We start from the raw sequence: 22174 nt of genomic DNA, 5'->3' as shown, positions 1-22174 counted from the left end.
TCGGAGAAAAACAAATAACACGATAAATCTTAACACACGGCCAGGAACACTGAAACGATGTCACAAGAAATTGCTGTACAGACGAAACCACCAAAACTCCAATAGTCATTGAGAGCCACCAAAGCACGATAAGCAAACTCCTTACTGCACGATCTCGTGTTCAATCATACATTCTGTAATTGGCATTGATATCCATTGAGGGGAGGTAGGGATGTGTTGCGGCACAGAACAACAATGATAGGAAATAAAATAAAATAAATCCTCTTGGTTATTTCGGTAAAGTCACGTAGAAGGGAAATAATGAAATAATAAAAATAAAGCATAATAAATTAATTAACCTATTATGCTTTGTTTTTATGCTTTTATTATTATTTATTTTATTATGTTTTACTTTTAATATTTTATTATTTCCCTTTTATGTGACTTTACCGAAAGAACCAAGAAGATGAATCCCTGCAGTCACGAAAGCTTTAAATCTAAATAAAATAAATCCTTGACTGAGGTATAAACTACTATTATTGTCCACTTGGCTGTCTCCACCTTTGTTGCGTCGATATTTTCCACTCTTGACAAAACAATCGAACGGCCACCACAGTTGGAGGAGTTCCGGACAAAAGTTCCACTGACAGTGCTGCCCCACCAAGCTCCATTGTCCTCCAACATACAACGACGACGAAAGTGCCGACGGAACGCCACGCCGCCACTCTGCGCACACCCACCACGTCCGATGTAACGTCACACCAACTTGCCCACGAAGTGGCTGGAGACTGTCGTGAAGTGGGCTCGAATTAACTCGGAGGGGTGGTGGAGCAATGCTCCAACAATGAATGAACCATGAACACACATTCCTCCTTCAGCCACGCCGATTTTAATTTAGATGCCGGCATGCCCCTTGCACAAGTTTCAAAACAACAGCTCTCCTCCAACCCCACAATACGTTAAAGATAAGACGTTAACTCCACTGCTAAGTCCAGGCTATGCTGCCTCGTTCAATGCTTGGACACAACCGGCGTACAAGTAGGTATTGTTCGAGATGAACAAAAAACATCTACTTTGATGTGCAGGAATCTATACAATAAGCACAAAACCCCCTTATCCCACTGGAAATCTATATGTTGAAAGGAGACCTGGAAGCTTTACCCCTCTTCTGGATGAAGCAAAGGTGCCTTGGAATAGAACGTTTATGGCCAGGTACTTCTCATAGGAAGCCAGGGGCTCAAAGGGAGGATGAATGGGCTTATTGAGATCCAAATGCAGCTCTCAAAGGGCAAAGAAAGCCCGCACGCGTGACCTGATCTGCTGCACGGTTTTTAATAACATTGTGAGGCACGTGGTGCGTTCTTGCGGCTGGCGATCCAACTGATCACGGAACATCCAAATGGCTGGCGACCGCACCCTAACTGTTGCCACTGGTCTATCCACGTATAACACCCGCTGAGGGCGGTTTTGTTGCCTCAGGTTGACCGCATGAGAGGGAATCTACCTCCTCATTCGCACACCAATCCAATCAGCAGTCATCCTTCAGTAGCATTTAAACAACCTCGATGTCAGCACCCCATGGGATTTTTGCGGAAAGTTCTAAATTCGATTCTAACAAACCCAGGCCTTTAAAACACTGGCGCTCAATTTCCAAGTCCATTAGCTGCAAACAGAAAATGTTCCTCACCGGAACGTTTGGCCCTCATGAAATGACAAGTACCACAAGTAAAATGACCCATTTTCTCGAATTGACTCTTAATTATATGTCTGGGTGAGGTGGCAGGAGGAGGGAGCATAATGAAGGTGGCAAGAGATGTTTTCGGGAAAAACTGCATCTCTAATTACTGTCCTCGGGTCCACACAAAACACGGAGGGAATTTGCGAACAGAGGAGAGCTGTGATGCCGTGCAGGTGTTGATACTGATAGTGGAGCTAAGAAAATGCACGCACGTTGTACACTCCTGCACTGCAGCTGTGATGCCCAAAGGCACTGCTTAACGCGACACGACTGTGTGCGTGCGGTCTCGTGAACTCTAATGGCAAACTTCACTTTGATGTATAACACAAAATCGTAATTGAGTGTCACGGTGGAGAATGTTAATAACAGAATTTGGTCACAATCCTCCAATTCCACAAAGATGCACTTGGCCTAGGGGTTGTGTAAAAAAAAGTTATTTTTGTTTGCGGAGTGAGATAAATATGGCAAGGACGTATTCTTTTATTTTGACTTTAATTTAGTGTCGGTAGAACCACGATATGATCACAGCAAATATGTCACTGGGCTGATCTGTGAGTTCTCTCTCAGCACTCAAAACAACAAACAAGGGAACAAAGATCGCAATGAAAAGCAATTGTTGATTTTAAAATATTCTAATCTGATCTAGTTAACTCCACCGGATATTTGTTTCTGCCTGTCCCAAGCCAGGATAAAAGGAGGAGGGTTGGCGTCTGGTGGCAACTGGCCGTAAAACCCTAAAGCCAAAACATGGAAAGTCCTTGCAAACAATTGGCCCTCAGCCCCCTGCAGCCCTTAAGTGGGCAGAGGGTGTTGTGGTGAATGTTGGGTTTAACAAGGAAGGGACAGGAGGTGAGAAATGAAGAAGTGAGAGGAAGACTCAAGGTGGTAGAAATCACAGAGAAGACGAGAGAGAAAACGCTGGTGCGGTTCGGTAATGTGGAGAGACAGCAGGAAAATGATGTGGGTCAGAAGGTGCAAGTGATGCAAGTGGACGGAAAGAGATCAAGAGGAAGGCAGAAGAAGAGGAGGTGGGGCGATGTGGTTGATCGGACACGGTGGCCCGAGGAGCGGAAAGAGAGATGGTGCAGGACTGGGCAGTGTGGAGAAGGTTGGCAAGGGCAGCGGACACTCCCACATGAGTGGGACAAACGCATGGAAGAAGAAGATAATCGAATCTAGTTGCCAAGATTATTATTATTGTTGTCATTGCTGTTGTTATTCGTTGGGACATTAATCAAATGATTCAGATTGTTACGATTAATAAATAGCAGGAGTACTATTACGGTGATATCAAAGAGCGCGTTTGGTGTTCTCCCCCAGATGTGTCGTCTCCCCATCATTTATCAATCTTGGGGAAAGCGTGTCATATTCATTTGGGTTTTTCAGATCAGATCATCTTACTGCATAGGGTTTTCACAGTTGTGCTGCACTGATCTCCATTTCACGATCGGGTTGTGGCGCGTGTTGTTCGCCGTGATGTCCGACATTCCGCTCCGTGTGCTCGGAGCTTCTCGAGGAACTGAATTTACATCACTTACATGGGTTAAAGAAAATAATCTTGCAGCTTCTGATAGTGGGGCAAGGTAACAATTGATCACGTGGCCATATTGGGTTGCACAAGTCCAATCACTGCGCACCTCAAGCAGGTGCACATTTTGTGAGGCACGCTTTGTGCTACCCTGCGCAGCGAGAATGATGGTGGAGACATCACCTCGCCTGATTGGTGATCTCAGCGTCAGCAAGCGACAGTGCCTCTCTTGATGGGGCATTCACGTGGATGGTAAAACTGTCATTCCCAATTGCATGGCAAGTGATTTTGGGTCATTTTCTCCACAATGTTCATCGAGAAGGGAACGATACCCTTTGTCACTGTATCGCAAACAGATACACAGGGGTTTTTTTATATAATCTGCGGTATTCATCTTCTTGGTTCTTTCGGTAAAGTCACGTAGAAGGGAAATAATAAAATAATAAAAATAAAACATAACAAAATACAATTATCTTCTACGTGACTTCACCGAAAGAACCAAGAAGATGAATCCCTGCAGTCACGAAAACTTTAAATCTAAATTTAATCTGCGGTAATTTAAAACTCTTTGCAGGTAAAAGCAACAAGTGAAAATTCACGCAATATTTACGAAAAATGTAGAAAATACTCGAGATAGTTTGTGCTGTTCATTTATTGCAAGTATTAAGATAAAATACAAAGTCATAATACATGTGGTATAATGGGCAGGGACGTACGTACATTTTAACCTTCATTCGATTGTTTTATAAAACTCCATTGGTTTGTACGTTCACTTGAGACGGGTGTGCACGATACGTGTGCAGTCACAGTGCAGCTCACACTTCTGGGTTGATGCTGTCCCTGTTTTCTTTTGGTTCGCTCGCAAGGTTAGCTTTCTCTGTCCGTGTGTGCCACACCAACACCTGTAAGAGACAAACCATATTCATGGCACGCGGTCCAGAAACATTAACAACAACAAAATAACAAAAAACTTCAAAGTGTGAAAAGAAGCAAAGGAGAGATGCGTGCTTAGAATTACATTGAGAGATAGAAATAGGAACATGGGTTATTGAAAATACACAAGCTAATTCAAACTGTGAACAAAAGTAAGTGGATAATAGAGGGGTTTTTTTGGGTTAGATCGCACAACTATATAAATGTGTCGTTAAACCCGCCACTACCCAACACAGCCAACTCGTAAGGGTTGTCACGTGCCACAACATTTACAATCTGAGTACGTCGCTTCGCCAGTAATTACAACTAGCTTCATCAGGCGACAGCCAGATTTGTGGAGAAGTCCACCTCATTGGAATATTCTGTCGTGGGACCTCCTTTGCCAGTACCAAAATATGAGAAGAGGTTTTCTCCTTTTTTCTGGCAACAAAACAGGTGTTAAGATGTTAAAACACCAAACTGAAACCTTTTACAAGGAATCATGTCTGCATTCACCACAATACTTGTGGTCAGAATGCCTTTTGGCGTCCTCTGGTCTAACACCGTTTGATACTAGGCTCGAAAGAAAGCTGTCTCTGGTGTGGACCAATCAGTTTCAAAGACAATGCATATACTATCAGAGTATGTTTTTTTTTGCATTCTGACCACAAGTATTGTGGTTAATGCAGACATGATTCCTTGTAAAAGGTTTCAGTTTGGTGTCAGAAAAAAGGGGAAAACCTATTCTCATGGCATGTTTTGTTTACATAACAACCCAAAAAAACCCCTATATTTTGGATGATATTGGTCGCGAAAGCCTACATGTTAAAAAGTAAGAGGGTTTGAGAGGGACATGACGTAAGAAGGGATGATGGCCGATGGTCTTGAATAGTGACTAATTGGCAGTCAATGAGTGGAATTCTTTAGAGACGTTGCCAACCAAGGCGACGGAGCCATGAAATCTGCTCGTGTGCAGGTGCTTTGTGCATTGTTGCGGGATGACGGGAGATGGGTGGCTCGGGGCGGTCCTCCTCCAGCAGTTGATTGACATAAAATGTCCACCTGTCACAGGCGTGTCGTGGGTATGTTCCAAATCCCAGACGAATAATTATTTTTCCTGTGAGAACAGGTGGGGTGCCTGTATAAGGCGGCACTGCCAGTAGGTGGCTGACCTATCTGTGCCGAGCTCGATTGCTCTCGACTCCTTGCCTCTCTGCTTTTCTCCTACACTCAAATAATTAACTTCAAATAAAGTTTCGCCAAACATCCTATGCAGGACATTAGGGCTCAATAAAAAAAAATAACGGGTAAACATTTGTCTTACGATTTTAATTAGTTTCCATAATAGCAATAATAATACAAAAATATATATAATTACATTATCCAAAGCACTCCTGCTTAAAGCACAGCTTACGTTTATTATTATTGTTGTTACTGTTTATTCTTCCTAACTGTCCCCTCTCGTCACACTGCACTCTCCTTCACGCTCTCTCTCTCTCTTTGCTTCAGCAGCCAAGGTTTCTTGTCAAAGCTGCGAGTCAACCTTAACTCAGTGGAAGGTCGCTCATTTTTCTTTACTACCCACATAGTCTGGAACGCACTTTTCCCCCAACCATACATGCCGTGCACTCCCCCCTTCTTTTCAAGTCCAGGCTCAAAACCTTCCCGTTGTGTTCTCTGCCTACAACCAACTGCCTCTCTCGATTCAAGAAAGCGGCCCACGTCTCTCTGTACGGTCCTGAGATTTGGTCATATTTAAACACCACGTAGATACATTGACATTGTAATGCATTGACATTGTATTCCATGGGACATAATAATAATGCATTTATACTAATCCAACGTCACTTAATTTTACAGACAGCTTCAGGTAGGGCAATGCATACAAATTGGAAAATTCAGTGCCCACTCAACTCACAGCCGCAATTGCATTAATTGGCAGGCTTGTCAATTAAATGCGAATCAGCAAGTACATTAATTGGCAAACCCTCCGGACAATGCAATGCCATGACCTCACCATGCTTACAACTGGCAGTGTAGTCTGCGCCAGCCTGTTCGCCTATGTCCAGCAACGCTCATTATATTCCACACTCCGCTCTGCATGGAGGTGCGTGGCAGTGATTCATTATAAACGACCTTGTTGTCGTCTCGAGCTTCAATTTTACAGGGGCAAAAATGTGCCCTGTGTTTGCTGCGCTGCCGTGCACTTTGGCATTGTTCCACCTGCAGCAAAGTGGCCATGAAACGGGCTGAATGCAATGTGCGCGCTGTGGGAGAGGGCATAGAGATCCGTTGACAGGACATTGTATGGCGACTCGTTGTTTGGCACAACATTTAAATCTTGACTTAAAGCGTTCGTGACTGCAGGAATTCATATTCTTTGGGTCTATCTACGTGACTTTACTGAAAGACCCAACGAATATGGCACGACATTTGTTCTACTCCTCTGCAGCCGAGGTGGGTAGCTCCACAAAAAGGTCTGACGTTTGCTATAAATGTACTCGATGAACGTAGGTACTAGGCATGTAGACTATGGCGACCGGGGTGGTGGTGATGCACTTCTCCTGTATTTCGGCACTGTGGAGGCAAGTGAGGGTAGGTGGATTGCACGAATTATGAGCCACTCCCTTCTTGCGGGCATCGAGGTGCCATACCCTGGCTTTTCCAGGAGAAGGCGGAACAACAAAATGTGGACTAATCTCCATTTGTATCCCTGCCGTATGGGAGAGCATGTTGCTCCCTCGCACGTGTGCCTCTTCTTCGGGTGCTCCAGCTCCCTCCGCGCATGTATTAAAGCGCGTTCATTCAATGAGAACATCTTCACGAATAAAGGACTGCAGAGCCAGGGCAATTGTTGCCACCGGCTCACTGCCTGGCCACCTTGCGCCTGTTCGTGGTTCCTCTACGGATCGTGAGATGCAGTGCGCATGGACGGCACGATATGAAACTAAAATAACATAAAACAGTATGACCAGATCACCTAGAATGCGCCCGATCTCATCACATCCCAGGAGCTAAAGCAGTGTTCAGCCTGGATACACTTGGTCTTAAAGACTGCTATGGGGCTACGATGTTCGCAGCATAATGCAGTGAACGTTGCATTGTTGTGCTATACGAAGGATGTCGTTCCTGACTTACAGTATCCTGGAGTCTACAAATTGAGTTGCATTTGTGGTGATTGCTACATTGGAGAAACGAAACGTCATGTTTCTGATCGTGTCCGCGAGCACAAGTCAGATCTGAAACACGGCAGAACTGATTCTTCTGCCGTTGCCGATCATTGCTACAACTCGGTGGGCTCTCATGAAATTGTCTTTTCCGAGACCAAGGTTCTCTGCAAACCTCCCAGCTACCATCAAAGGTTTGTACACGAAGCCATACAAATATACAAACACAGACATAATTTCAACCGTGATGATGGGTACAAACTTAGTAATCATTGGAAAGATGTTATCAACCACGCAAAAAAGACTTAATTACACTTTTTTGGACCATCTTATCTGACAGGCACTATTTTACTTTACTTTACCGAGTGTTAACATCCCCAGTTGTTTTTTGGCAGTGCTCTCTTCATTGTTCAGCCGGCATTGGTGTAAGCATGGGCATTTTCGTTCTTTTGTCTATCATGTGTATCAGACCTCCCCTCCCCCCTTCTCTGTCCATTGTGTTGGCGTGTGCAGCGGCAACCGCGTCCAAGCCGTCGTCCATTGTTTTGGCCCCGCTCCCTCCCCCTCCCGATGCGTTGTGCTTGGCGCCCCGTGCTGTCTTTGAGCCCCGCCCCCCTCCCTCCCGATACGTTCCATTCATTGGCTACCACATTCTGATGAGCCCCCCCTCTCCTCCCCTCTTCAACTTGCTTATAAGGGATTACTTCTTGAATCATTGCCTCACTTTATGCAGCTAATTCGGCTGTGACGGTCCCACCTGATGACGGAGACTTGTGTTGCCTCCGAAACGTCGTGATTTTTGTTTTTGTTTTTATTTTATTTTCATTAATTTTGATGTTTTACCTACGTGACTTTACCGAAAAAACCTAAGAATACTATACGATGCTCCCAACGCATACTGGCCAGCAGGGTGAAGTATGGCCAAATAACCCCCACGTAGCACACTGCATAGGGAGAGACCCTCATCCAGGAGTGGCAATGCACACAAGACTGTACTCGACGTGTCGTGATTAACACCGCCTTCCATGCCCCTCTCCCAAGCTGTGATTTGGGGTCATAATTAGATTCATGAATGACCCCAATCAGTTTTGTTCACTTTGTAAGGCTAAAACAGAGCCTTTGGCATCTCGGTTTGCATGCAATTGGGTAAATCCCGATCAAGTCTCAATTTGATACGTGTATCTTACTGATTTTGTCCTTTGAATCGCACCTCCGATTAGCACGATTGGCTACGTAGAGTGCGAAAAAGTTAAACATAAATACAAATCGATTTTTATTTACATGTGTAGTCGGTACACATTTATGCATATTAAGTATTTGCTATTTTATACAATGCTCTGTATTTGTATAAACAATAGGAATACTCAGTGATACATAGAGAATAGGTTAGGTTTGATATGGAAATGATATGGCAATACTACAATATATTGTGTACTGTGAGAGCCGCAATAATTGTGTTGTCCATCTTGCAAAATATCATTGTATCGTGATTATTATTATTAATACGATTGTTTACCCAGTGAAGCCTCACTGACTCTCTAGACTATATTTCAGGCAGTTCCTGTCAAGTATTCGGAATGAGGGCTGATGTTGCTACGTGTATTCCCAACAGAGTAATTTTCGGTGTCATTTTGAGCATTGCTATGTTTGGCCAATACAAGTTGCATTATGTTTTGTTTTATCTATGGGAGAAAACCGCAGAACCTTGAGAAAATCTTTACAGAGCAGAGGAAAAACGTGTGAACTCCACACAGCAAGGTGCACGAGCCAGAAATCACACCCAGGAACTTCCTGCTGCGAGGTACAAGTGTTACAACTGCACCACTCTGCCACCCATTTATTTTATTTTCCTGAAAATTGTATTTCCTAAAAATATATTTCTTAAATAATAAAGTTATTGGTACTTTAACAAAATTCGTTTTTTCCTCCAAGTAACTGATGACATCGAATTTATATGACGTTATACTTTTCCTCTTCCATTTCATTGCGTAACTATTTCTGACAGCATTTGCCTTATGCAAGTTATAGAAATGTTTTTCTTCGTGGAGCAGCGGAAGGAGTACGATGAAGATGAAAAAAACAGAGACATACATGCTTAGATATACACCGAGAGGCAGAAATAGTAACACGTGCATCAGACATCGTATTGGTCTACATCTAGCAGCAGAGAGATCGTGGCTCATGACGATGATGAAGAGTGGCTTGAGCCTATCCTGGTCTCACACCTGATTCCCTACACCGGTGGAGGTGCACGTGCCGGTCATGGAAACCACGGGAGGAAGATCTGGCCCGAGGCCTTAAATACATTCAAAATAAATGTCAATGCGTTCCCTTATAAACACGATAATATCGCAAGGAATGAGAAGCCATCACACGTATGAACGTCATCTTGTTATCAATAATGTATTCATTTTTGATGTTTCCAAGTGCACCGGCGGCCAAAAAGACGTGGTCACTAGCGTATGCACGATATAATATTTCACGCCTGGTATTCTAAAGAGCACAGAGGCACTTTGGCGTTTTATCCGGAAAAATAAAATGCCTCTCGTCAGTTTCATAAAACCTCCATGTGTCACAACGTGCATGCAGCAAACATTCACAAATACCGTGGAGCATAAAGAATCGTAAAAATCAAGAGTTAAAGCACCGTGTTGCTGAATCCACACTGGGCATCTCACCTTGGTGCAGTTATCTGCCTTGGGCTCCAGCTCCTCCATGGTGGTGATCTGCTTGAGGAAGTCGGACTCCTGCATGCCGGGCTGCGAGCCTCTCCTCTTGAACACGGCCATGTGGTGAGATAGCAAAACCTCCAGGTTCACAGCAAAGCCTGTGGGGCGGGTGGGGGGAGCATGGTGCAACACACATTTTCCAATCACGGTCCTTATGCAGCTTTATCTTCAGTCGCTTAACAGTGTAACAAATATCGGTCTGGGTGACTTGTAGCCATCACGTGAGGGTATCCACGACGTGTTATTTTTTATTTCAGCAATTTCTCTGCCCCCCCCCCCCACCTTATCCCTCCCTCCATCCTTTGCCCCCCCTCCCTACCTCGAACCGCGCCTTGGTTAGAAAAGGAGCCCGGTACACCCTAAAGAGCCCCCGTTTGGGGAGAGAGAAATACCCAGAGGGCGCCAACTCTGGGTAAAAAAACTATTGGTGCTCTCTGTCATGATCGTGGGTTCCGGTTCAATAAAAAAAATTAAATGTAAGCAATTTTTATTTATCAACGATAGATGTGTGTGTGTGTAAATGCGATTAGCAACGTTAGTTTTTATTGTTTAGCGTTTTTTAGAGAAAAAAAACTTTCGCGGCTTGTGTAATTGCAGAGCGGTGGACTTGTTCACACCTAGTCATTATCGTATCCCCAGTGGAACGAACAATAGTTTACACGAGCGGACATATGTTAGGGTTATGTTACAGATATGTTTGGTTCCACATTCCTTTAGCTACATTGCAAAGTGCATTTAGAACAGCTGTTTGCAAGTATGGAAAGTGGTCTAAAAATAAGGATATACAAATATTCCGAAGATGACCAATATCTTCAAATATTGGTTCCTAGGGGGAATGAACATGAATTCTTGGGGTAAGTAATATTTAATAATATTTAGCGTGTGTATATATTCTCACTGGCACCTTCCAATCTCACTCCTGTCCTCTCTTATATCCACCCCATGAGGCCAAATCACTGGCCTGGGCAAATTGCATGTTGCTAGGAGGCAGTTCTGAGTGGTAGTTGGAAAGGAGGTATCGAAGGTAGGTCAAAGTAATGGGTTATTTATTCTCATTGCATTTCAAGTGTCACTTCCCCTGCATGAGTTTCCTCACAATCCTTACGAAGGCATTGTCCATACATCACAATGTAAGGCATTTCTTTGACATCCAGAACCCGGGTCTGGCTTTACCGGCGTTCGCCTCACAATAGCCGTTGCTGCTGCACCTGCTGTGAAACAACCCACGTGTTTCAGGCTGCGACGCCACGCAAAGGCGGCGCAATCAGCCGTGGGCGACGGGGGAGACTTGTGACAGGTCAGCCGAAGTATGGCACGCACCCAAGATCGTGATCGCCACACACAGAGATGCAGTGATAGGATCAGCTCATGCGGGGGGAGTTAAAAGGATTCTGGCATCGCAGGACCATGAATGGACAGGATGTGTGGGTATACCTTCATCCAGCAGTGGATAGATTGATGATAATGACGACATACCTGTCAACCAATACGGTTTACCCCTATTCTTGTACAGCCGTTTCAATACGGAAAAACGTTGTTGTCTGTCTGCTTGTGTTTCTCCCTTGTGAAGGGACTTTGTAGGATGAACGTTGAGATGTATAAGGGGCACGGGGTGACCAATACGGTCTGAATTGGTCCACAATAATGTAGGGCAGTGATGAAGGGATTGACAGGGATGCAATGACGACCTCGTGTGGGTCTTTCACCAACGTTCTTGCAATGAATGTGCGTACCTGCCATATCGGTGGCGAAGGGCCGGTCGGGCCGCCAGCCCGTGTACCACCCCACGACGCGGCCTCTCTCCACCAGAGGCCGCTCGTAGCGCCGTCCGCCCACGAGCCCCACTGGCCACACGCCCACCTGGTGGACGCTGCGAATCTGCGGGACAGAGATAGACCACTACCACCACCACACCAAACCCCAACAGTTACGCCACTTGTGCAGCAGCAGCAATGGACTTGTGTACTTTCGTGTGCAGGAAACCCTTGTCCAACGCGGCTTTAGCAGACACGTGTTTTTTTTTGTCTTGCGATACAGGGTTTAGGGGCCGTTTATAAATAATGTCACACACCTGGGGGGGGAGGGAGGGAGGGAGGACATTTGTGACAATGTGTGACGAGGGGGGAGGGGGGGTTTGAGAAATGTCACGTCACGTGAAAATGCGCAACTTTAAATACATATAAATAATATAATTGTTAGAACAAAACAAATTTTGATAAATTTTCATTAACTCTTTTATTATTTAAATTTACTAAGGTCACCTTTGATGTATTCCATGAAGGAGAATTTTGCTTCTCCATGGGAGAATGCAGAAGCATACATTTTGAAAAAAAATAATGATTGTTATTAAACATTTTGATTTGAATGATTTTACCAGGGCTTTTCATTATGTCGAATGAATATGTGATTGTTATAATTGTAATCTCCATTTTGCTTCGTTCTACTACAAAGTTTCAAGTATTTTTTATAGTTATAATTGCTTTTAATATTTTATAGTTATAAGGGAATTTCAATATAATATTCTGAACATCTGCACTTTAGTTAGACGTTGAATATTTTCAAGTGAAATATATGCTAAATTTCAGCTTTCCAACGCCTCCTTTTTAATACATGTTTCTCCTACAAATATCAGAGTGCAGCGCCACATTAAATACGCACTACAATGACAATAGTTGCAAGCGATTTGAAGCATGTTTTATTTTCAAAATGGAAATATGGTTTTGGAGGGGGGAGGCAGAGCTTTGTGACGTAATATTTGAGGGGGGTCTGACTTTTGTGACACCGTGTGACGAGGTGGGGAGGGGGGGTCAAAAATCGGCCAAAATCGCGTGACGTCATTTATAAACGGGCCCTTACCTAATGAGGTCTGTTTATTTCCGCAAGACGGGGGTGATTTTTCGGCTATTCGCGGGTTGACGCTGCTCAGATTCTCATCTCTGCGTTGAACAGTGGTGCCGTGGGATTGCTGCATCCGTTGTAAGGTGCGAATGAATCGACTGTGAGAACGATGCATTTACCGTGTGCGCGTGTGTATGCTTTCACGCGATCATGCTACACACTCATCACGCGCGTTTGGCGATGTCTGCCTGCATTTCCATCCACTTTTGTGTATTCACAGGGATCCTTCCGCGGTGTAACTGTCAGCATGCTGGACCTGTAATCCAGAGGTCGATGCTATCCCCCGGTGCGGCAGTTGAAACAACGGGATACGTTTCTCAAATCCCACCATCTCTGTCCACCCAGTAGTATACGGCAAAGATTGTGAATGTTATCGTTGAGAACTTGATTCAAAGACGAAGTTGTAGGTACCAATTTTCTGAATATCATGAAGCTGGTCCGTGTAATCTCACCATTTACACAACCCATGTTCTGTGAATGCATTGGATTTAAATCTTGGCAGTTGCCCTAAGAATGCCCAGCACCATCAACTTCAATCTGTGTTGCAGTTTTCTTTCTGTGGTTGTTCTATTAAACCAAGTAATTTCCAAAGCATGTGAAGGGCAGGCTCCAGTAACAGCTTACTCACCCACCACACACAATGCCACAAAGGCAGATCCCTTGTATGTGTTTAATAGCATTAGACCGTATATTGTACAGGGAAATAACATTTGAACAACGTGGATAGCTGAAGTATGTTTTCAAGAAATGAATACGTAGTTTATTTTAGTTATTATTTCAACACTAGATTTTGTACATTTGCTCTAATATAGAGTGTAGTACTTCTATGTTATCTCAATACGCTTTTATTTGAACAGCTTAGACAGAATTGAGTTTCATGGTCTCTTGCAAGAGAGACCTGGAAAAAGAGTAATTACACAAGCAGATACTTAAATTGAAACATGAAGATTACATAAAATGTGGGATTTTGGTTATAGAAACTTGCACATAGTGGACTATTATTGCAAATTAAGGTCACCGAGTGTTTAACGCACACTATACAACAGACAGCATGCTTTATTCATTCCTTCGAGAAGTTACCAACTCTTCAACTCTATACGAACTCGGTTAATTTGCCGGGCGGCGTATTTTATTGTTACAATCAAGGCCGTAGCCAAGGAGTCAACATTGGAGGGGGGGACCAAATCTTCCAGGGGGTCTGGGAGTCCCCCCCCCCCCCCCCAAAAAAAAATCTAAATTTGAAAACGAATTTCCTGCCTAAAATATTTTAAAAATTCACTAACACATAGGATGAACTTTGTATTTATGTTTTACAATAATTTTTAATAGTGTGTTGTATTACATTGTTCTGTTTTTTTCTTTTTATCTTTTCTTGTTTCATTGTGTGTAATAGCAGAGATTAGGGATTAATAAAGTACAACCATAACCACAATCATATGAACAGAAATCTATTTTATAGAAATATATTGGGGGACATTTTGAGCATATTAGAATATTGGGGGGGATGTGTCCCCCCCAATATATATTATAATTACGGCCTTGGTTACAATTAATTTTAGCAGGCTATCCTAAACGCCGGATATTAATACATGATGTACTTACTACGACTATCAAGTTGTTTGGTCAAAGAAGTCGGTCATATTTTCATCAGGTTCTTACACGCTGATGAAAAAGGTATTTGTTCTGACACCAAGCACACCTCAAATCAGTTGATATGAACCAACACAAATTGAAAAATTAAAAACAACAGTTGCAACGACATTATATATTTGTAAATACAACAATAACTGCAATATACAGACAACAACAGATATTTATACAATTCTCCAACTTTGCGTTGGCAGAGGATCAGATGGAATTGAGTTTAGAGCCATAGACCCACCCTCAGGCAGAGAAATTCAAAAAAGTAAACCAGCCATACCGACCTACTGCTGAAATGTGCCTACTGATACGTGTTATTGTGCCTTTAATGCCAAACAATTAAACATGAAATTTAACTGAATTAGATTTTTTTTATGTCCTGAAGCCCATCAAGTGGCATTCTTGCTCGCGCCTTTTTCTCGTGTAGAGATAACAATTTCACAATTAACTTCAAGAATCCTGAGATAATTCATTTATCACGAGCAAATACATCGTATTTTTTTACCAACACTGCTTCAAATGACACCCCAGACTTGGACAATTATACGTGATGAAGTAAACTGGATTGCCCAGAGAAACCCCACGTATAAGAAGGGATCACATTAATTTGCTATACACACTGTTCACCAACCCGCTTCCTTCACTCAGCAACTTATTCACTGCAAGTCGGAGTATCATGAACATAATCTCAGCATTATCCACCATCCCTGCTCGAAGTCGCTGGATTACCAGGGCACCTTATCACATGAGCCAGATAACCTGTGTCTCAATTCCAAGCAGCGGTTTAAAAAAAATGTGAATAGGCATTGCTTATTAACATTCCTATTGAGACGCCGTATTGTTTGCAGTCAATATCAAACACTCTGGAAGGTGGTGGAGCCCTACAACGTGGTTGTTGTGATTGAGTGGGGGAAGTAACAAATAAATTCAGAAAACACCATTGTGGGTAGCGGGGCACTTAAATTGAGAGACTCCATAAAGCTCAAAGTGGGGAATTAAATAACCTGACAGTAACCTTAACGTGAACCCCAACTGTGGCCATAACACAAGCCTAACCCTATTCGTGACGCACAAATGCTCACCCCAGTTTATAGCAAATCTGTGTAATTTGAGGACCTTTCAATTCCAACTTGTGGTCATTATTTAATTCTGCCCTATGAGCCTTGTGAATTCCTTGGATTCATGTGCCACACTCTGGCAATGGCTCTTTTATGTATCCAATTTGTATTACTTTACCTCTCACATTGTGGAGAAGTGTTATGTGGGAGTCTCTTTCATTACCCAAGAGTGCTATAACCACAAATTTGAACTCTGACATGGGAGTTTCTGCCATAAACTCAGCAGCATTACAGATGTTCCAATTTGTTTTAAATATGAGTATATGACATGAGCCAATGGTTTAAAGCCTAAAGCTTACAGGTAATGCCTGTGAGAAATTACTTGTGTAAATTATCAGTTGTAAAGTGGACATTAAAGACTCAGCAATGCTCATGGAAAAGGGGCCTCTATTGTGTCATTTCCAATTCCCAAATTTCACATTACGCAAAATTACATGATAAAACTGCCATGTGACTACATTTCTGCTAACATATCAAAACAACTCAATACGTGATACCTATTGATACGTGAAACTCAAACAATATAAAAATGCATGCATTGTACCATTTTCAACACAACACCCCACTGCAAATATTATACTGTCATCACCATTATTAGTTTAAATAATACATGTAATAAACTAATTATATCTAATAATGGAGATGAACACACTTTCAAGGTATTAGCAATTTAAATTGAAATTCCCTGATAGTCAAGGGCCATGTAAAACTAAAATGACTCATAATAAAAGCATACGCAGCTAATATATCAATGGTATGCACTTTAGTGGGTTATTTAAAATGTGCAGTGTGGTCTATGAAAAAAATATTGCTCTGCGATGTGGGAGCTTCTTCAGCATGTGGAGCGAAACGTTGGGCATCATGTCACAGTATATTTAGATATGACAGGGCAATTAATGCTAATGAATAATTTCTCACAGCGATTGTACCAAAGTATGTTGACGCTTTGTCCATGCTAAATTTCTCTAGTTTCCGGGGCTGGCATTTTCAGCACCATGGGCAGCAGCTGCCGCTGGACAAAATAGTTGAGGCACTGCCCTCGCGTGTCCACATGGCCTTACTGCAAGATTCACTATGGCCATGAACGCACACGCTCAACAAGCTGAAACATGTCAAAGGTCCTGTGGTCCTATGTGACTATATTTACATGCACCCACACATTTCATATATTTACACGGGACAGTGTGATGGTATAGGTTTTTTGTCAACTGTCGCTTTTTTTGCATGGAATATTATCATTCATACTGCTAGTAGAATGCGATTGATATATATTACTGATTTAAAAAAAAATCCTCGTTTAGAAAGAACATAGAAGGGACGCGTCCGTGATGTCATGGTTAGAGGTCGCCGGTTCTATCTCCCGTTACGGTAACTGTAACGATGAATACATTTATTAAAACCCCCCACCCCTTTCCACCCAGCAGTTCAAGTGGGTACACCGCAGCCAATTAGTAGGTCGCATGGTGGGGTAAAGTGGGGGTAACTCCCACTTGTTACAAGGCGTCTGACCAACGTGGAAAGTAAACCAAAATACCCTCCAGAAGGATTTATGTAGAGCTCCCTCGCATGGAGACACTTCCAGCATCAGCAGGGTGAGCAGGCAATTGCAGGGCTGCACCTTTATCAAATATGCACGACTGTATACATATATTATTGGTGCTTTAACAATATTAAATACAAAGCGTATGTAGAGCTGTGTAGGTTTTGCAGGACTGGTTATAATGCATTGTATGTATACGAGTTTTCCTGGCTTCATTCGGTAGATGCGTTTTAAAAAAAAGGGCGCACGAAGTGAAACCACACGAGGCAACTGACTGCCAAGTAGCGCTCACACACACAATGTTGTCCCACGACCGACCACAGAGCCGCATACCAGTGAATGCAAACCGCATATAACGAATTTTGGATTGAAATCGGTTTGCCGCATATACACCAAAATCGCACAAACCATACCCGTATTGAACAAGGGAAACCCATACATGTTAACAATGAATTTGACAATCGACTTAGACTCATATAGGCAAAACATTTATATACGTCTATTTCTGTTCACTGGTGACTTCGCTTGCAGTTCATACAAATGCGTATTCAGTTAAATTATCCCCTTTGTTCCATTTCATCCGGGTCCCATTCCTGTATATTTATGCGGTCACAAATTGGTAGAGATCTTCATTTGATACATGCCACAACATAATCATTACCGTTACTGTGGAGAATATAAGTAACACACGACATAAAGACGACGATAGTACTTCTGGCAGTGCATAATTCATGACTAACAGTCTCTGGACAAGTTTCAACGTGCAGTGTCTCATTAGCAGGGTCAGGATAGCTTGATCCAATGCTGGTGAACTGCAAAATTATATAGTAGTAGGTTTTTACCCTTTAAACTGGTACAAAAACTGACACCTTTATACAAGGCATCATGTTTGCAATAACCACAACACAAGCAGTCAAAATGCAAACAAAAAGAAACAAATCTGATAATGATAATGATATGCACTGTCCTTGAAGTTGATTGGTCCACACCCGAGACAGCTTTTCTTAGAGCCCAGTCTCCATTGGTGTTGGACCAGATGACGCCAAAAGGCGTACCAACACCAATGGAGACTAGGCTCTAAGAAAAGCTGTCTCGGGTGTGGACCAATCAACTTCAAGGACAGTGCATATCGTTATCATTATCAGAGTTGTTTCTTTTTGTTTGCCTTTTGACTGCTTGTGGTGTGGTTATTGCAAACATGATTCCTTGTATAAAGGTGTCAGTTTTTGTACCAGTTTAAAGGGTAAAAACCTACTACTATATTTTGCCACTGGTAAAGGAGGTCTCATAGTGCAAAATTATAATTTGAGAGCGATCTTCACGTCCAATGAAGAGCGTGTTTAGCAATCATCAGGCGCGTGTGGCGAGTGCAGCAACTGCAATTTGTATTGTGCGTGGGGGGTGATTTTGTCACCATAAAGAAGCGTTTCGGTCCGTGTTGGCTGACGAGGAGCGGCGGCGTTCGGCAATCCCTGGTGTTTCTATTCGTGCACTGAAAATGCCCTTTGTATCGCAATACCGAGGGCTAACAAAAACATTTACGAGCGTGCGTGGCTCGTGTTTGCCTCGGCGCGTGGCTCTGGCTGGATCGGCGGTCCCGGCGCACAGCGTGTGTGATTGACAAATGCTCGATATTGTAAATTATCAGCGGCGCCTTGAAAACACAGCTTCTGGTCATGGTGAACAGCGGTGGCGAATCGATAGAACCATTAATAAATAGCAGTTAGCGGAGCAGAGATGTAATTTACAACCGCAAGGGAGATTATTCTGTGACTCAGCAAGCTGCACTGTTTTTCTTTACTCCCTCCAATGTCCTTAAATTAACCGTAATTTCACGTATACACAATCGACGTCTATTAGTCGTTGCCCCTGTCTTGAATCAAATAATTAATTACCTAACCAACGTTTTTTGTGGATATTCATTCACACAGGGGGCTTTAAAAGACATGGGAAATTACGCGCAATTGATTAATTATGCATCGTATTAGAATGGGGACCGCATACCCCTGCCATTACAAATATATAATCCGCGTGCCTCTCAATAAAGTGACTCTCTCAATGATTGGGCCTGCTGCAGTGGCTTTTATGGCGATGCGTTTTACAACTGGCCAGTGGCATCAAGCTTGGCTCAGTGACTACAAGTATCGGTGGAAACTTCTTTTTGTAAACAATTGATTCTTCAAATGTACCGTGTTGGGGTATTTCAATTCGGATTGTACCCATTAAGTTATACACGAGATGAATATTCAACATGTAAATGCAACACAAAGCCAACCTACTTGTTGTGGTGTCTCATGCAAACTACTGCACCCCGTTGCTTTTGCAGCCTATGAGGAGCTCAATCCTGTGCTATTGTATATCAGCAGGTATAAAGTTTGATTGCATAATGGGACAAAAAACCCAGCCAGTTGGCTTGCCCCCCCCCATTCATCTCAATCGAGAGAGATAAAATGAGCACCACTTTCTGTGAAGTCAGCAGTAGTTTTCTCAAGGACGAGCAGCGTTTCTCCGCCATAGGAACGTGGAATTTACATTATCCCCTTTGCCGGTTTTAACAAGCAAACGCTGTGCATGCACGTACTCAAATACGTACAGAGTGACCAATTTAGCGTCTTCACGTTCTTCCCAAAAAAATAGTTACATTCAGGACTGTATAATGAAAGCGATTGATCTGCTCCACATCTTACAGAGAAGCGTGTTAAAAGATGCAATCAGTGTACCGAGGCATGTAGAAGCTTTGAAATTAAATGTTGTATTATTGTTTCGCTCCGATTTGAGTGTGGGATCTATTAATGGATCATCGTGCATCTAAACAACAATGTTGTGATATTAAACTTTTCCATTTAAGAGGTGCCCAGGAGTATGTCCGTCCGTACTGAAGAGGCTTTCCATGCATGTGTCATGTGGTAGCGTGCGTGTGCTGTGTGTAGTTTGTCCAGAAGGCATCTCAGCTCAACTCGTGAATGAGCTCCAGGCTGTACCTGCATATACTGAAGTGTGCAACCGTATACACAGGGTGCATTCACGGTACTATATATTTTAACGTTGTCCAATAATACAAAAATAACATTAATAATATTGGTCGCGAAAAGCCTACGTGTTAAATTAATTCACAGTGCTCGATCCACTGGTGAAGGCGTCCCCACGCCGCGTCGGTCAGGGGGGGTTGTTGGGCCATACTTCACCACTCTCGTCGTGGCGGGTTGGCAAAGGGTGGAGAACAGTTCAGATATCACTTGATGTCCGGGAATCGAACTCATTCGCCGGGTTCAATGTGCAGTGCACAAACCGCAGCGCCACCGCTCCACTGTGTGCGTGTATCAGCGAAGCGTCTATGTGCGAGGTACATGCACGCGCATTCCCGTTACCTCGCCTCGCTGAATATCTCCAGGCTGTAGGTGCATGACAGTCTATCCATTACGCGTCTTCTGCACTGTGTGTGTAGCATGTTGTATGTAGCATGTTGCATGTGTGTCAGTGCTCTCGCCTCGTGGAAGAGCTCCAGGCTGGGGTGCACGACAGTCTATACATCACGCGTGTTGTGTGTGTAGCATGTTGTATGTGTGTCAGTGCTCTTGCCTCGTGGAAGAGTTCCAGGCTGTAGGTGCACGACAGTCTATACATCACGCGTGTTGTGTGTGTAGCATGTTGTATGTGTGTCAGTGCTCTCGCCTCGTGGAAGAGCTCCAGGCTGTAGGTGTTGTCGTCGTCCGCGAAGAACACGACCCCCCGGTCGCGGGACGCGGCTCTGTTCCTCCGCAGCCACTTGAGGCCCTCGTTGCGCTGCTCCGTGGCCCTGGGCTGCCCCGCTCGCTTGAACCTCCTCGGCGTGGCCACGTTGAGGTGCGTGTGCGCCACGCCGCAGCCGGCCAGCAGGGCGCCCACCAGGGCCGTTTTCTGGCCAGAGTCCTCCACCACGAGCCAGTGGAAGCGCGGCACCTGGCGGAACGTGTTGGCCAGCCGCGTGAGCTCGGCCTTCTGCACGGCGCGGCTGTACGTGGGAGTGATGCAGTACACCACGGGGATGGCAGCGGGTGACGACGCCGATGATGACGACGACGATGAAGAAGACAACGGCGGTGGCGATGGAGGTACCGCAGGAGGATGCGGATCTGGTGGCCCCAAGAGCTCTTTCGAATGCCGAATCATGAGCTTGCGCTCTGTGTTCAAATCCAGAACGAGAACGAGCACCAGGATCCACGGGGCTATGATGATGAAGCGGCTGTAGACGTACGCCTTCATCGCGGACGCTCGGTGAGACATTTAAACTCGCGCAAACATTACAGCGAGGCGCGTGTCACTCTCGCTCGCTCGCTCGTCTGCGTCGCGCAGAGCCTCGAATCCATGGCATGGGTTGGAGCGTGAATGTTCGGCACAACTCGAGGGCTCAGTGTGAACACAGCGCGTCCCCCTCGGCTCCCTCTCTCTCTCTCCGCTCTCCCTCTTTGCTCAGCGCCCGCGTGAGAGTTTACACTTTTCGTTTACGTCCATATCGAATGTATCCCCCACCCCCGCCGGCCCCCCGATGTCCACCAGCCACCGCTTGATTTGAGCCTCAAGCGGGCGCAGACGACAACTTGTCCTTGCGCTTGTGTGCTCAGTTATGATCACCGCCCATTCTCCCGACACTGCATCATCGACCACACAAGTGCGTGTGAGTGTGTGTGTACGTACAGTCTACAATATCGGTGGCAGGAACCGTCGTAACCTTATGGGATGCGTGTCTTCAAACAGCACGCTATATCCCCCCCCCCCACCTACAGGCGGGTGGGTAGGAGGGCCAGTGGGTGGGTGGGTGGTGATACAGCGTAGGAGATGAGGACGAGGAGGAGGGATGCTTGGTTCTAACTTTTAACCTCACACCGTTAATGCGCATCTCCCAAAGGAGGCAGCGGCTCGCCTTGCAAGGGGAAATGCGTTTGCA

General features: G+C 44.2%; 1 protein-coding gene across 1 annotated transcript; it reads right to left on the bottom strand.

Annotated features, from left to right (window-relative positions):
- Positions 1-3887: 3887 nt before the first annotated feature.
- Positions 3888-21589, bottom strand: LOC144722327 (galactosylgalactosylxylosylprotein 3-beta-glucuronosyltransferase 2-like). The gene is made up of 4 exons (XM_078600496.1): positions 20923-21589; positions 11787-11931; positions 10003-10151; positions 3888-4147 (listed from the first exon to the last, which is right to left on the bottom strand). Exons 1-4 carry the CDS (start codon positions 21511-21513, stop codon positions 4061-4063), a joined length of 972 nt encoding a protein of 323 aa, XP_078456622.1. The 5' UTR covers positions 21514-21589; the 3' UTR covers positions 3888-4060.
- Positions 21590-22174: the final 585 nt, after the last annotated feature.

Source organism: Lampetra planeri, chromosome 14 (assembly GCF_965212315.1).
Source record: "Lampetra planeri chromosome 14, kcLamPlan1.2.h2, whole genome shotgun sequence".
Taxonomy (NCBI): Eukaryota; Metazoa; Chordata; class Hyperoartia; order Petromyzontiformes; family Petromyzontidae; genus Lampetra; species Lampetra planeri.
The sequence above is the reverse complement of the archived record's forward strand: the minus strand, read 5'-3'. Positions and strand labels throughout refer to the sequence as shown.

Bases quoted from the DNA above. Each gene is read 5' to 3' on its own strand.
- LOC144722327 (XM_078600496.1), bottom strand. From the start codon at position 21,513: ATGTCTCACCGAGCGTCCGCGATGAAGGCGTACGTCTACAGCCGCTTC. The intron at 10,152-11,786 runs GTACGCACATTC...CCCGCCCCACAG, and splicing joins CTTCGCCACCGATATGGCAG to GCTTTGCTGTGAACCTGGAG. The intron at 4,148-10,002 runs GTGAGATGCCCA...TGTCTCTTACAG, and splicing joins AGGCAGATAACTGCACCAAG to GTGTTGGTGTGGCACACACG.